Consider the following 13,137-nt stretch of genomic DNA (forward strand, 5'->3'; position numbering starts at 1 on the left):
GATGGACAGCAAGGGGGGTATTCTCTGAGGCCAACATTGCATGACGATGCACCTCCATGTGGTTGAGGAGACGAAATGACTCATCGTTGCCAAACACGTTATCAATGCTTGCCATTATTAGGTCTTGCCCTTTCCACTTGTTAGACCATGAAAACGGGGGCCTTGAAAAATTAAGTTCCATTAGTCCACAAGAAGTAATAACAGAGAAGAATACAGAAAAAGAAGATAAGCTCTTCTGTCTACCCCCAAACTTTTCATCACTGCTCGGCACCTCGTTAAAATCTCCAAGGCACATCCAGGGGCCTGAAATCATACGACCTACTTGGCCCAGTTCACCCCAGAATCTGTCCCTAAGATCAGATTTGGGTTCCCCATAAACAAAAGAAAACTGTATAGTACAAGGAAGGAAAGAAGTTGTAACATGCACATCCACAATTCTATTAGTAGCCGAAAGAATGGATAGAGTAATAGAATCGGACCAAAAAAGAGAAATGCCATCTGACTTACCTTGGGGGTCCAGGAAAAAACTATTTGAGAACCCCAAGCGCTTTTTTATCTTGAGCATATGTTCTTTTTTCTGCTTGGTTCCGAAAAGGGTCACCAAACAGGGTGTTATTGAAGAGCAAAGTTTGCTCAGATGTTGAACCGTCAGAGGTCGACCACACCCCTGACAGTTCCAAACCAAGAAACTCATGGCTTTGGGGTAGCCACCCAAACCCTCAGAGCATCCCACGAAACTGCGGAGGTTGAAGAAGAATCAGAAAAATTTAGTCGGCGTCTACGAGCTTTGCTTGTAAGCTTCTGCTTTGGAGAGTTCCATTTTGACAAAGGAGGGAACTCAGGCACCCAACCCGGGCTTAAGAAAGGGGATATTCTCAATTTCTTAAGATTAGTGATAACCGGGCTAGACATTTCTACAGCCCTACGCTTCTTGTAATCAGTGGTGTCGGGGCTCGAAGCATCAAGCACTTCTTCAATAATCACAGTAGAGGTTGATTTAGACTGACTATTCAAGCTCTCCTTAGTGGTAATTAGCACTATTTTGGAAGCCGGAGCCAAAGCCATCTCATTCTGGTTCCAGTGAGCCCGTGTCTGTGACTCAAGGGTCGGTGTATTGGCAAGGTTGATCCCACTAGGGGCCACTGTATCAGGATTCAAGGAAGGCACTTGGTCTTTGCTGTCCTCAAAAGAAGAGATTGTAATGGGTCTATCTATATCTGATAACAAAGCCTTTGGGCTTGGTGTTGCCAGTTTTTTTGTGGCAATATGGCTTGCCAAAGATGAGCTTAGCCCACAGGACAGGTTCCCAGCTGGGTTAGACACACTTTCCACAAGTCTACCTGGGTTCATGCAGCTCTCATCAGTCCATGCGATTGGGTTATGGGCTATGTCTTCTCCATGTATCTCTGAGGTTTGGCCCTTGGGCTGCCAAGATAAGTTTCCAATAGGTGCTGACATGGCACATTTTCCATCTTGGATCTGTTGAGGGCTTGATCGGACAATTTCTGCCTCTGACATATGGATTTCTCGCTGGATTTCCCAAGCCACATCGTGAAAAACCGCCGGCGGGCTAACCCACGGCGGTGGGCAGCACAATAGAGAGGGTTCTGGGTGAAGTAAGGATCGAAGGAGCCCGCCAAGATGTTGTTCCCAGTTATGGAAAGTCTCATCACCTGAGAAACCAGGGAGGAGCTGGGAAGAATGATGCTCATGAAGGATTAGAATAGATTTTTCTGAGAGCAGCATCTGGACCGCTGCCGTCGGTCTCGTAGAGCTTACCAAACATAGTTTCAAAACACTTGTTCCTCAGTTCTGGTGAGAGTTGGCAGAACAAATTTGAGTGGAAGCCTTGATCAAAGAAACCCTTGCTTCCACAGCAACGCTGATCATGTCCGATCGTTCCACGAAAGAAACAGAATAGCTGGAGTTTTGCATAAGAAATTCAACCCAACAGCAAATTTTCTCACCAAGACATATTCGCATTCCAACACGCAGAGGAGCGCTGATCTGAAATTCCACTCTTACTGCAAGGGCTTTATTAAAATCCCGAAAAGAGGTCGGAGTGCGGGCATCTTTAAAGATTCTGATGCGTTTAGCAATGCGGTGACCAGCCCCTGTTGTGTGCAAATGCAGTGGCAAACCATATATATAGACCCAAAGATCGATCAAGGCGAAACGAAGCTGTTGAGGTAGCATCTCCCTAGATCATGGGAGCAGCCCTAGGTAACAAGATTTCACCAGCCATCTGTTCTAATTTCGAAGAGTAGTATAAGCAACATTATAGGGTTTTAAAATGATTGAATTGACTTTCATTAAGGTTGTAGTCATAAGTTCTTGTTCATCCAATAATAATCTTCTGATATGTTCTTGGAGATTGAAGTATGTTTCAATTTAAATGGAGGGGGGATGGATTGAGTTTGACTCAATGGTGACAACTCATACTTTTGTTTTCTGTCTCAAGCATTGCTTCGAATAGTACCCTTTGTCTGAAGCTACAAATATGATCTTATTTGTCTCACTTCAACCGACTGTTATAACTGGGTGGACAGCATGCCATTGTGGCTCCCCGAATTTGCATCTCTCAAAATTATTTTAGTAGATTGATGCAACCACTTACCAGGATAATACGATCTTCTATGAAGTTGGAACTCAAGAACCAGTGAAAATATTGAAGCAGTGGTTCCAGGAAAGATCTTGATGTTGTCAAACTGACCAAGCTACTGGTTCACCTAGAAGTGCTTCAGAAAGTGTATGAATACCTGGAAATTCTTATTGTATCTTGTGAAGAGCCACCCTTGGGCTTCAAGTTCACGGCCACAGTCCTGCCATGTTGAATTTCTTCCCCTTTTTGAATTCAAATCTTGACAGGCTCATGCCATTGTCCTTGCAGATCATTCTGGGCTCTTTCTTTTATTGAGTTATAGACTTTTACTTTAGTTCTATGTCGGGAAAAGTGGAAAACTGCTAAGACATCCTAAGAACCCACAATAGATGTTCTTTTAAAAAAGTCTTTGCAAGGTGCCCTGTGACATCATGGCTAACCTAGAACTCCAATGGAACAACATTCAACCTAGGAACCAGTGTTTTTTCCTTGCAAATGAGATAAATCATCAATAACTGCAGATGACATCATTTTTTTGGGGGTGGGGGTGGGGGGGAGGACAGAAACGGGCAAAAAGATAACATCAAGCAAGTACGAGCAGACAACTTAAAAGTGCTTCCTAATTCCATGTATGGGGATACAGATAAACTACTATATATCCACATAACGTAAAGCCCAAAGAAAGATATCAACCGTCACTAGACCTTTTTTTTGGGGGGGTGGGGGGGGGGTTTGGTACATGTACATAGTGCATTGTCTTTAATGTTGATGAGTTTGTGGACAGAAATTTCGGAATAAACCCAAAAATAATTAAAAATAAATAAATATTGTAAAATAGAAAATTAATGAGTAAGCATTCAACTATTCGAGCCAGTAATCCTTTGAACATTGGCTTATGTGAAACACAACTTGAGATTCTAATTGTCACTCATCTATGGTCTGTTAAAGGCAAATTCACAAGTTTGAGTCCTTTACAGACAGATCATCAGTTGGAAACCGTTGGTTATTTTTGGCCATACAATATCTCTATGAGTTGCTTGTTATCGTTGATTCTTTAGAAGTACAATTTCCTGTCAATATTGCATCCATTTTCACTTTTGCTTGTTTTGTGTCTGTTCTTGTAGCTTCTAGTTTTACCTGGTGATCTATCGTTGTTTCCTGTACTTCATTTGTTAGTTACATAGTATCCATGGTCGCATTTAATCAATGAGGTAAAGTTAAGCATTTTTTTCATCGGATATCCTAATGATATTCTTGCTTCGTTCTCAGGAAACTGGTGTACGCTCTATGACCTTTCATCCTGATGGAAGGACCTTGTTTTGTGGGTTGGATGATAGTTTAAAGGCATGGGCTTTTTCCCTAATATGATTTGTGGTTAATTCAACTGCCCATAAATAGTGTTTCACATTATCTATGCTTGATCAAAATCTAGGTTTTCTCATGGGAGCCCATAATATGTCATGGTGCTGTTGATATCGGGTGGTCTACATTGGGTGACCTCTGTATTCATGAAGGAAAACTTTTGGGTTGCTCTTACTATCGGAACTGTGTTGGAGTGTGGGTTGCAGATATTTCGGTATCGTTTTTTTGGTCCCTTTCATCCCACTAAATTCCAAAATATATTGTTTTATTGCCAGTATGAACTTTATTTTGTTGTTCTCCCCCTATATTTCAATTGTTGAATAAGTTTATCCCGTTTTACATCTCTGTGTCAGCTCATTGGACCATATGGAGGTGATGTACCCAGATTAAATAGCCAGATGAGGCAGAAATTTGATATACAGGATACTCTTGTGCAGAAAGTGGGTGGTAGTTTGAAATCTAATACTGGTCTGTTGACCATGCAAGAGGACGATGATGCAATAGAAATAAAGAACATCTATGTGGATTGTAAGTCTTTTATTTTTTCCATGTGATACCCATAGTGATAGCATCTAATTCCTTTTAATGTGAATATCCACCTTTGGTGCATTATTAGGTTTTTTTTTTTTTTGGGGGGGGGGGGGTGGGTTGTTGCTTTTGTACTTCTGCTTGCATCTACTAGCTACACCATCGGGGGTTTGGAGCATGGTTCAAAATCTCAGTCAAAACTCGTAGTCTCGACCGAAATTTCACTGTTTCGTATGGACCAAGACGAAACCATGGTCAAAACCAAAATGTAACTGGTTTGTCGATATTTCATACATTTCGGTAGTTTCAATCCATTTCGACTGGAAAATACCAATTTTTGACCAGTTTTGACCAGCCCAGTTACGAGTAGTTTTGATCAGCCCATGAAATGTCGAATTTTGCCCCAAAACCACCTGGTTTCGACCAGGTTCGGAAATTTCGACCTAAGTTTTGGTGTTGGCCAAGGTCGAAACCTGAGATGTAGAATCTTGGTTTGGAGCTTGTAGGTCTCACTCTCGCAACATTGGTCATAGAGATACTTGGGGAATAATCAACTTTCCAATCTGTATTGTTCAATTAATATATTCTTTTGGATGAGAATGTTTACATACTATGTTGTGAGTGTTCTATATATATATATATATATATATATTAGATGGTTTTGAATTATAATTAATATCATCCACTGAATTTTTGAGGTTCTATCCAAGAAATGGTGCATTGTATGCAACTTTAGATGAGTAAAATTTAGTCCATCTTGTCTTATCCACTCTTCCCTAGTTAATGGATTCCCCTTCATTGTTCTTTTTGCGTCCTTGTGTATGTAGAACTGGCGCACTTGTGAGAGAAGACTCACATTTGACGAAAAAACACGTTTCAATTTGTGCTGATTATAGAGTTTCTCTAAGTGATGGGATTGATTTTTCTCATGCATGAACTTGCACCTATGTTTTGCTTTTAGTTCTTGTAGAAATAAATAAATATTATAAGATAAAAGTAGTCTGTAGTTCTCTGATGCTGAATTCTCCTTAATGACTATTTTCTTATTTCATTTGTCATGTTATTTCATGTAAAAGCTACCAATGGTATACCTAGTAATCTACAAAGGAGTAGATCGACCAAGTCTCCAAAGGTGGTTGTATCCCGGGATTCTGAGGAAACCGGTCATCCTTCAGCTCCAAAGATTCGTCCAGCAATGGCGGTGCAAAGAAGAACCAGGAGTGAAGTAACTAGTAGACCTTTTGCTGTGCCTCTTGTTGTACCTAGAAACAGTCCTGCAGGAGAAAATGCATCCAATTATAGAAGAGAATCTGTATCCAGTGGGAAAACCAGCCCTGATAAGTTGGTCAAGCCAACCCATCGGAGGTCAGCAAGTAGCAAATGTGACATGGGACACTTGTCATTAGCAGTTGAATCTGAATCTCCTACCAGCAAGAAAAGTGGTTCAGATAGTGTGATTGAGTCACCAAAGTTCAGTTTCAGTTTTTTTGCAAAAGATGACGTAACAGGAACGGTTGAGGCAAGCAACTCAACAATCATGCATGTTGCAGAGAAGTTTGAAAAGATTTTGTCTCCTAAAACACCCTCAGTCTCAGACCAAGAAAAATGTATGTTATTCATAATTTCCCTAACACCACCTTCTAAATTGATATTTACATCGTCTTGCAAACAAATAGCGTTCATTTCTTAGTTCATTAATTACCAGTGAACCTCTGAAGTCTGATAAATTTATTGACAAAAAACCGATGCACTGAAGTATTTTTAGGTTGAGTTTTTTTTTTTTTTTTTTTCCATCTGTTCCCTAGTCTCTTTGATGCCTAAGGCCCTAATGTAGGAAACTTCGTTTCTTAACTATAAGGTTTTGTTTTACCAGGCAGCGAAGCACTCAGTAACAATGGAAATAACTCTGTCAAGATTATTAATGGAGGTATACCCTGGAATTTTAGGAATTTTGATTATGTAGTTACTCTGGATTCAATAGTCTGGATGGAGCTTGATTATTTTAGTCCCCTGATTTGGCAGTGGCAGTTGTACCAGGAAGAACTCGCTCTTTAGTTGAGAGGTGGGAAAAGAGGGAAATATGTACTAGCAGTGAAGATTTGTCAACTAATCCATCTAATGTGATATCTGAAGCTCGTACACCACCTGCTGTACAGGTAATATATATTTATTTATCTTTTAAATCTGAAGCTTTTACAAATTCTTCTCTTTTTTTTTTTTTGAAAGATAATTCGGGAATTTTTTTTAAGGTGGATCTCATTATTCTATGAGTATGTTTTTCATATTTTATGGTGCTATGGATACTGTGTTCGCTTTTTTGTTTTTTGGTGAGATGGATACTGTGTTTGTTAAGTGTTGTTTACTATGTGTAATTCATGAAATAGTATGGCCACTTGGTGCTTCTTCTTCAAAAGAGAATTAATAGGGTGCCACGGCTCCTTTTACTGATTATACAATGACATTTAAGCTTCTTCTTCAAAAATTAACAGAGTGCTATAGCAACTTTTACAGGTTATACAGTGGCATTTAAGCTGTATTCATAGTCACCTATGACCTGACCAGAGAGAAAAATCAGGAAAAACAAAGGGGGAAAAAAGCACTATACTCATTATCATCATATCATGCATCTGGTCTTGATTTGAATTAACCAACCAATGTGTTTTTTTTTTTTTTCAATGCATTCTTTTGGATAGTTGGAAGCAAAATTTATTTAAATTTTCACTGTTCAATGTTTAGGTTATCTCATTGAGATTGTGTTCTAGATCTTCCATGTGTGCGTTGGGTATATTGCAATTACCAAGTAGTATCCTTTATAATAAAGTAGTTGTATCCTGCAGATTGATTTAGGTTATACTACCCTGCAAATAATAATTGGTCTTTAAGACCCTATTGCTTGGTGTCATGCGCTCTTGTAATTGATAGGAGTTAGAGGGATGACTAGCATTACCTTACTCTTTCAGGCATCTCCTTTTGAAAGACTTTGAAGGGAATGGAGCATAGCTGTTTTCCAGATGGGATTTTTAAATTAAAGAATGCCATTTTAGTTTTAGTTTAGTTATTAGTATTTTTTGGATACCTAATTGTATGGTTAGCCAGAGACCTATTTTAGATGGGTCATCTTTTTGTATATGTAGGCATCCTTGCCCTCGACTTATCTCCCTTTTTTACAAGTTCTTTACATTCTGAATTGGTTTTATCAAAGCACTGCTTAGTTGAGTCTCTTCTTAAATGATAGCCTCCTCCAGTTATTTGATGTAAACCAGTACATTTGGCCATCCTGATTTGATTCAGCAACCAAAGCAGGAGTCAAATCCGGGTCCTGTGGGAAACACAAGGCTATAACAATCACATACAATGATAGTTTACAGATTTTTCCAAATGATTATAGTTTACAGATTTAGTCAAATGAATACACTCAGTTTTGTTAGGATGTTTTTGATGACAGAGTGGACAACCTCAAACTTCTGGAAGGGAATCAACATCTGCAGACAGTGAGGATCTAAATCTAGTCGAAGGCCTATTACAAAATCATGATATATTCTTAAGTACTCTGCGATCTCGCCTCACTAAATTACAGGTAATTTCAGTGTCTCTTGTGTATGGCAGTGGGATTTTATTGAGCAATGGAATTGCATAGTATGAGTTTAATGTCCAAGGCTTGCTATCCCATATTGCTAGTAGCGAGAAGCTACCTAGCCCTGAGTGGGTTCGGTTTTGATGTTTTAGATGATAACCTTGGAAGACCTGGTATTTGGAGACACTAAACATTTATACATTATGACCCACCCCAGACCACAGCGGAGGGAGCCTTGTGCACTGAGTGCACCCTTTTTTTAAGAACTATTTATGCATCGTGCCAGATAATTGACAGATTCTGGTGGTTTTGTTTGAAATATTGCTTTCCAGTTTTCATGCCTATGTTATTCTGTTCCTTGCATCAGATTTGTCATCATAAGCATCAGTATTAGTATTATTTAGCTTCAAATTTTGGAGAATGTTAGTTCTAACCTAGATTTGCAGATGGTGCGGCACTGTTGGGAAAGGAATGACACTAAGAGTGCTATCAATGCTATGGGGAAGTTGCCTGATCATTCTGTATGTATTCTATTCAAGGAAGCAATGTGTTTCTGATATTTGGTTTTGACATGTGGTTACTGGTGGCTTTGTTGAATATATAGTTCTCTTGTCTAATACTCATCAATATCCTGTTCTCGGTGTAGGTGCAAGCTGATTTGATCAGTGTTCTGATGGAGAAAATGGGCATTTTTACCTTGGATCTATTCTCTTGCTTGTTGCCTGTGCTTACAGGCTTATTGGACAGCAAAATTGACAGGTAAAAATGAATGAATTGGGTTGGAATGCATCATGGTTAGTTTTAGGAGTTATATTTAACCTGAGGTTACTACTACCTTTGTGCCTTGTACATTTGTTGGGATAATATACCTCAGTTGGCTGAATGACACCAGTTCCTCAGCATAAGTGAGCAAATCATCATAAAAATACTCCCTCTTTTTGCAAAATATTTCCTGCATGCTTGCCATTTTCACCATGTGGATTGATGATTTAGCAGGGTGACCATTGGTAGCTTCGGAGCCACTACTTATCAAATTTGGTGGCTTATCTCAACCATATGGCCACCAGCCCCAAAATGTCAAACCAAATTTGGTTTGAAATTTTCGCCATGCATAATGATATTGTCAAAATGCCTACCAAACTTGGGCCCCAAAAAACTGCCATGTTGTACTTATTAAGGTTGAACAATAATGCATAGTTGGTACATGCCCTAATATTAAAATGAACTGACAAAAAGAATTCTTTTCTTTCTGAAACCTAGGAACAGCTGGCAAAATATTGATTCAATTATTATCATGACCATGTTGCCTACTTTGGTCGCCACAACACTTTGCTAAAGGAACCCCCCAGTTTGTTTAGTGCATTAAAAGAGGGAGGGAGGAAGTAGAATTTAATGTAGTGATAGTAAATCTATGAAGGGTAATTTTGGAAGATCAATGAAAAATTTTTAGGTAATCAATGCAGTAACAAACTTTCTTTAAAAAGTGATTTGTTAAACTTGACAATCTTTGTCGGATGGGGGGGGGGTTATTCTTTTTTGGGGTGGTGGGACATTTTTGTAGGTTAGTGGGTGAAGATAGGTCAGAGGAGTTGACATAATCATGAAGGGCTTAATTAGGTTCGTTAATCAATATATAAATAAATGAAAGGGATTTGATTAGAACTTGTACCAAGAATACAACACTGTTCTATGACAAATTTTTTTTGGTACAAGCTCTATGACAAATTTGAATGACCGGAATAGTTTCTTTGATATGTTTGATGTCGCTCTCTTTTAAACCAAAGGTCAAGGAAAAGTGAATATCGTTAAACCCTTGATTCATAGACACAAGACTGAATGGATGCACATTTAAGAATGTCAATGAGATAAAATTTTGACATTATATATCCATGTAAATTTAATAATTTGTTCAATGATATAATAGACTAAGTGGATGCTCTTCTACTTTTAGTTTTGTCTGAGTTAAAAAAATTAACAGTTGTAGGTAAACCTTTTTATTTTGTAAACGTTCAGGCATGTAAGTGTCTCATTGGAAATGATATTGAAGCTTGTGATGGTCTTTTGGCCTGTAATCCGTTCGACTTTGTCAGCGTCTCCATCTGTTGGGGTTGATCTTCATGCGGAGCACAGGTTACACTTCTTATATTGTTTTGTTTTATTTTATTTTTTTTGTTTAAACCTTTTATTCCTTCTAGTTTTCTGTTTGGCTTCATATGATTGATGGCATATGAATAAAATGAGCACAGGCGGGATTGCTGCAACCAGTGCTTTATCCAGTTGCAAAAGATCAAGCAGGTTCTTCCTTCGCTGTCGAGGTACATAAGGTTTCTTGAATTGTTTTGTGTGGATTTGGTTAAAATATTTTCGAGTTTCTCTTGTAAACATCAAAGTTTAACTCGTGGATCAACTTAATAGTGGGTTCTCCTACTGAGCCTGAACTCTAATTTCAGAGCATGCACTTCTTCCAGTTTGATTCTGCTTGAAGTGCTTTTATTATGTTGTAGAATATACATTATTCATTCTGAAATCATGCATGCAGTTTCTGACATTTTATATTTGGAGTTTTTGAGTTACTTAATTTCCCCAATCTCAAGACCATGCTTTCTAAATTTTTCTTATTCTTGTCTGCGTCTGTGCTCCAAAGTTCTTGGGTTTACTGCTTGTGGTTCATAAATATACCAAAGCAGCAACAGCTATTTATGTTGGCGTGTTCGAAACGTTAACTTGTCTGCTTAATCATTCATTCTACTAGTTTCATCGTCTTTGTATCACCCAAAAAAATAGTTGTTCCGAAATTGTAAAAGATAAATGATTCGGGCTATTGAGATGTGGTGATTTATGAACAGTGTATACAATTGGTTGAGCACCATTGCGTCATTGCTATCTATGTGGATTGTAGGTCATTTGTTTTGGTGGGAAAAATTACATGTGGATTGTTTGATGTCTAAATGTGGAGCTTACAGTCCAAGGCCATGGAAATTAACTATTAGTTCCATAGTTTTTAAGGCGGTAAGGCGACGGAGGCGTTTGAGGGTCTTTCGGAGCACCTTAACGATAAGGCGGGCATAAAGCGTCGCCTTATCGACTAAAACGTTCCTGTGTAATATTTTTATAAAATCAATCTATTTGGCTCAAATCCTAGTTGAATCCTATTACTCATATGTTAAATAAATATTAAAGGTTCATATTCATACCAATGTAAGATATTCATCAAGAAAACAAATCAATAAAGTGAATAAACTAAGTTCATCTTCATCAATCATCAATCATCAATCATCATAACATATTAACATATAATATAAATACATAAATTATAAATATAAAGAAAAGAAGACATAAAAAATACAAGTATTTATTATACTTATCTCTATGATGTCAAAATGAGTGTCTAAGCCCTAAGGTCATCCACTATATTTTTACTCTTGTCAAGAAAGAATGAAGCTCACCACTGCTGGAGCAAATTCACCGCTGCCGGAGCAAAATGGTTGCCTAGATAAGTGGTTCTTCCTTGTTCTTTGATTCCTTTTCAAAGCCTTTTCTTAAAACCCTTGACAAAATCCAAACCCTGTTTGTGAATCGTGTTTTTGTTTTGTTTGTTTTGGTTATTTTTGGTGGAGTAAAGCTGATCCCATACATCTCAAGTGTTAACAAAATCATACACCTACTAATAAAAAATCTATATTAGGAATCTTCATCAAGTAATTTAAAAATGTGTTTAAAAAAAAAAAAAAAAAAAAAACATAAGGCGCCACTTCATGTAAGGCGGAGCACTGCCTTACCATCTCTAGACCTTATCAGCGCCAAGGCGCTGGTAAGGCGTCGCCTTAAAAACTATGATTAGTTCCTCTCTCTCTCTCTTCACAGTTTGCGTGAAAATGGCACACGTATTGTGTAATTCAAACTATAGAGCAGTCTTCACAGTTTAATGTTTGAACTGGACAGGTTAAAACAATTATTTTGACCATTTGAACTTTAATTTCATGAGGGTTCAGTCTACCTTTGGGACAGTAGTATAGTTGAATTTTTCTAGCGTTGAGATGCATATCTACACAGGCATAACTATTTTGGTTTTTCTATTGTAAACCACGACTAATTTTTATAATTTTTTTACAATTAAAGCCATATTGTGGATGAAGGCATAACTATTTTGGTTTTTCTATTGTAAACCACAACTGAGGGTTTTTTATTTATTTTTTTTTTTTTTAAGAATTAAAAGCATCTTGTGGGTTTCATTTCATCTGATACATTACTGTTATTTTAACTACAAGAGAAAAATGTTTATGGAGCTTAACCTTGCAATCTTGATTTTAATAATCTTTCCATTTTTTCTTCTGGTGCAGGCGGGGTGGGTCGCTAACCAGATGTGCCCAGGAATTGCATATTCTTCTTCAGGAACCATAGCCTGCTACTGCTGCCCCCTTATATTGATTTCATTCCTACTTGAGTGGCTAATGTCATGGTAGTTCCTTGTTACATTTTCAATAGGATAATTAATTAGACAAACTTTTCACTGAAGTAGAGTCTGCAAATCTGTGTCAATTCGCTCATCTTGGTTTCTCCCATTCCCTAGTTTTGACTCTTCTATCTTTTCCAGTGTTGGCTTCTGTTCTTGGTAATCAAACCAAATAGGTTGTTCACACTGCTGCAACTGCTCATGTAAGCAAGCAATGAATCATCATGGCAAGACGTTTTCTAATTGTGATGATCTGGGGATTCTCTGGTGGCCATTTGTTCTGATCTGGTTCAAGCTGTGCATGTATCTTGGGCTTGATTTGTTTGTACATTGTATGAAATTTTGTATCTGTACTGTTCTTACAACCTTAAAAGGAAATAAATTTATAAATTCTTTGAAACTGCCTCTTATGGATTTTGGGTGTAGCTTCCTGCAGTCTTGTTTAAGTTATCCCAGATACAGAGTCGAATAAGTCTGACCTGAAAGGCATTCTATATTAAATGGATACTAGTTGAGAACACCATGGAGCAAAAGATCTATGATTTTAAGATAGAGAAGTATAGGTGGACAGCCCAACTAGGTAAGTTTATCTGGTCGGCACAAAAATCAACCCATGGC

The 13,137-nt window shown here is 38.0% G+C and overlaps 1 protein-coding gene across 6 annotated transcripts in view; it reads left to right on the forward strand.

Moving 5' to 3' along the window:
• Positions 1-12,919, forward strand: part of LOC122093454 (katanin p80 WD40 repeat-containing subunit B1 homolog KTN80.2-like) — a 34,152-nt gene extending 21,233 nt beyond the window's left edge. For 3 of the 6 annotated variants that reach the window (XR_006144454.1, XR_006144455.1, XR_006144458.1), the window contains 13 exons: positions 3,872-3,946; positions 4,035-4,178; positions 4,318-4,492; positions 5,569-6,099; positions 6,366-6,419; positions 6,515-6,648; positions 7,938-8,069; positions 8,513-8,587; positions 8,713-8,825; positions 10,080-10,196; positions 10,313-10,381; positions 12,407-12,525; positions 12,661-12,919. Coding sequence is in view for 1 of the 6 variants with exons in the window: in XM_042663804.1 (XP_042519738.1) it covers positions 3,872-3,946; positions 4,035-4,178; positions 4,318-4,492; positions 5,569-6,099; positions 6,366-6,419; positions 6,515-6,648; positions 7,938-8,069; positions 8,513-8,587; positions 8,713-8,825; positions 10,080-10,196; positions 10,313-10,381; positions 12,407-12,467 (1,680 nt within the window). In the remaining 5 variants the exon portion in view is untranslated. Of the gene's footprint in view, positions 1-3,871; positions 3,947-4,034; positions 4,179-4,317; positions 4,493-5,568; positions 6,100-6,365; positions 6,420-6,514; positions 6,649-7,937; positions 8,070-8,512; positions 8,588-8,712; positions 8,826-10,079; positions 10,197-10,312; positions 10,382-12,406 lie in introns of all 6 variants that reach the window. The other 3 variants (XR_006144456.1, XR_006144457.1, XM_042663804.1) reach the window with 3 other exon arrangements.
• Positions 12,920-13,137: the final 218 nt, after the last annotated feature.

Source organism: Macadamia integrifolia, chromosome 11 (genome assembly GCF_013358625.1).
Source record: "Macadamia integrifolia cultivar HAES 741 chromosome 11, SCU_Mint_v3, whole genome shotgun sequence".
Lineage (NCBI taxonomy): Eukaryota > Viridiplantae > Streptophyta > Magnoliopsida > Proteales > Proteaceae > Macadamia > Macadamia integrifolia.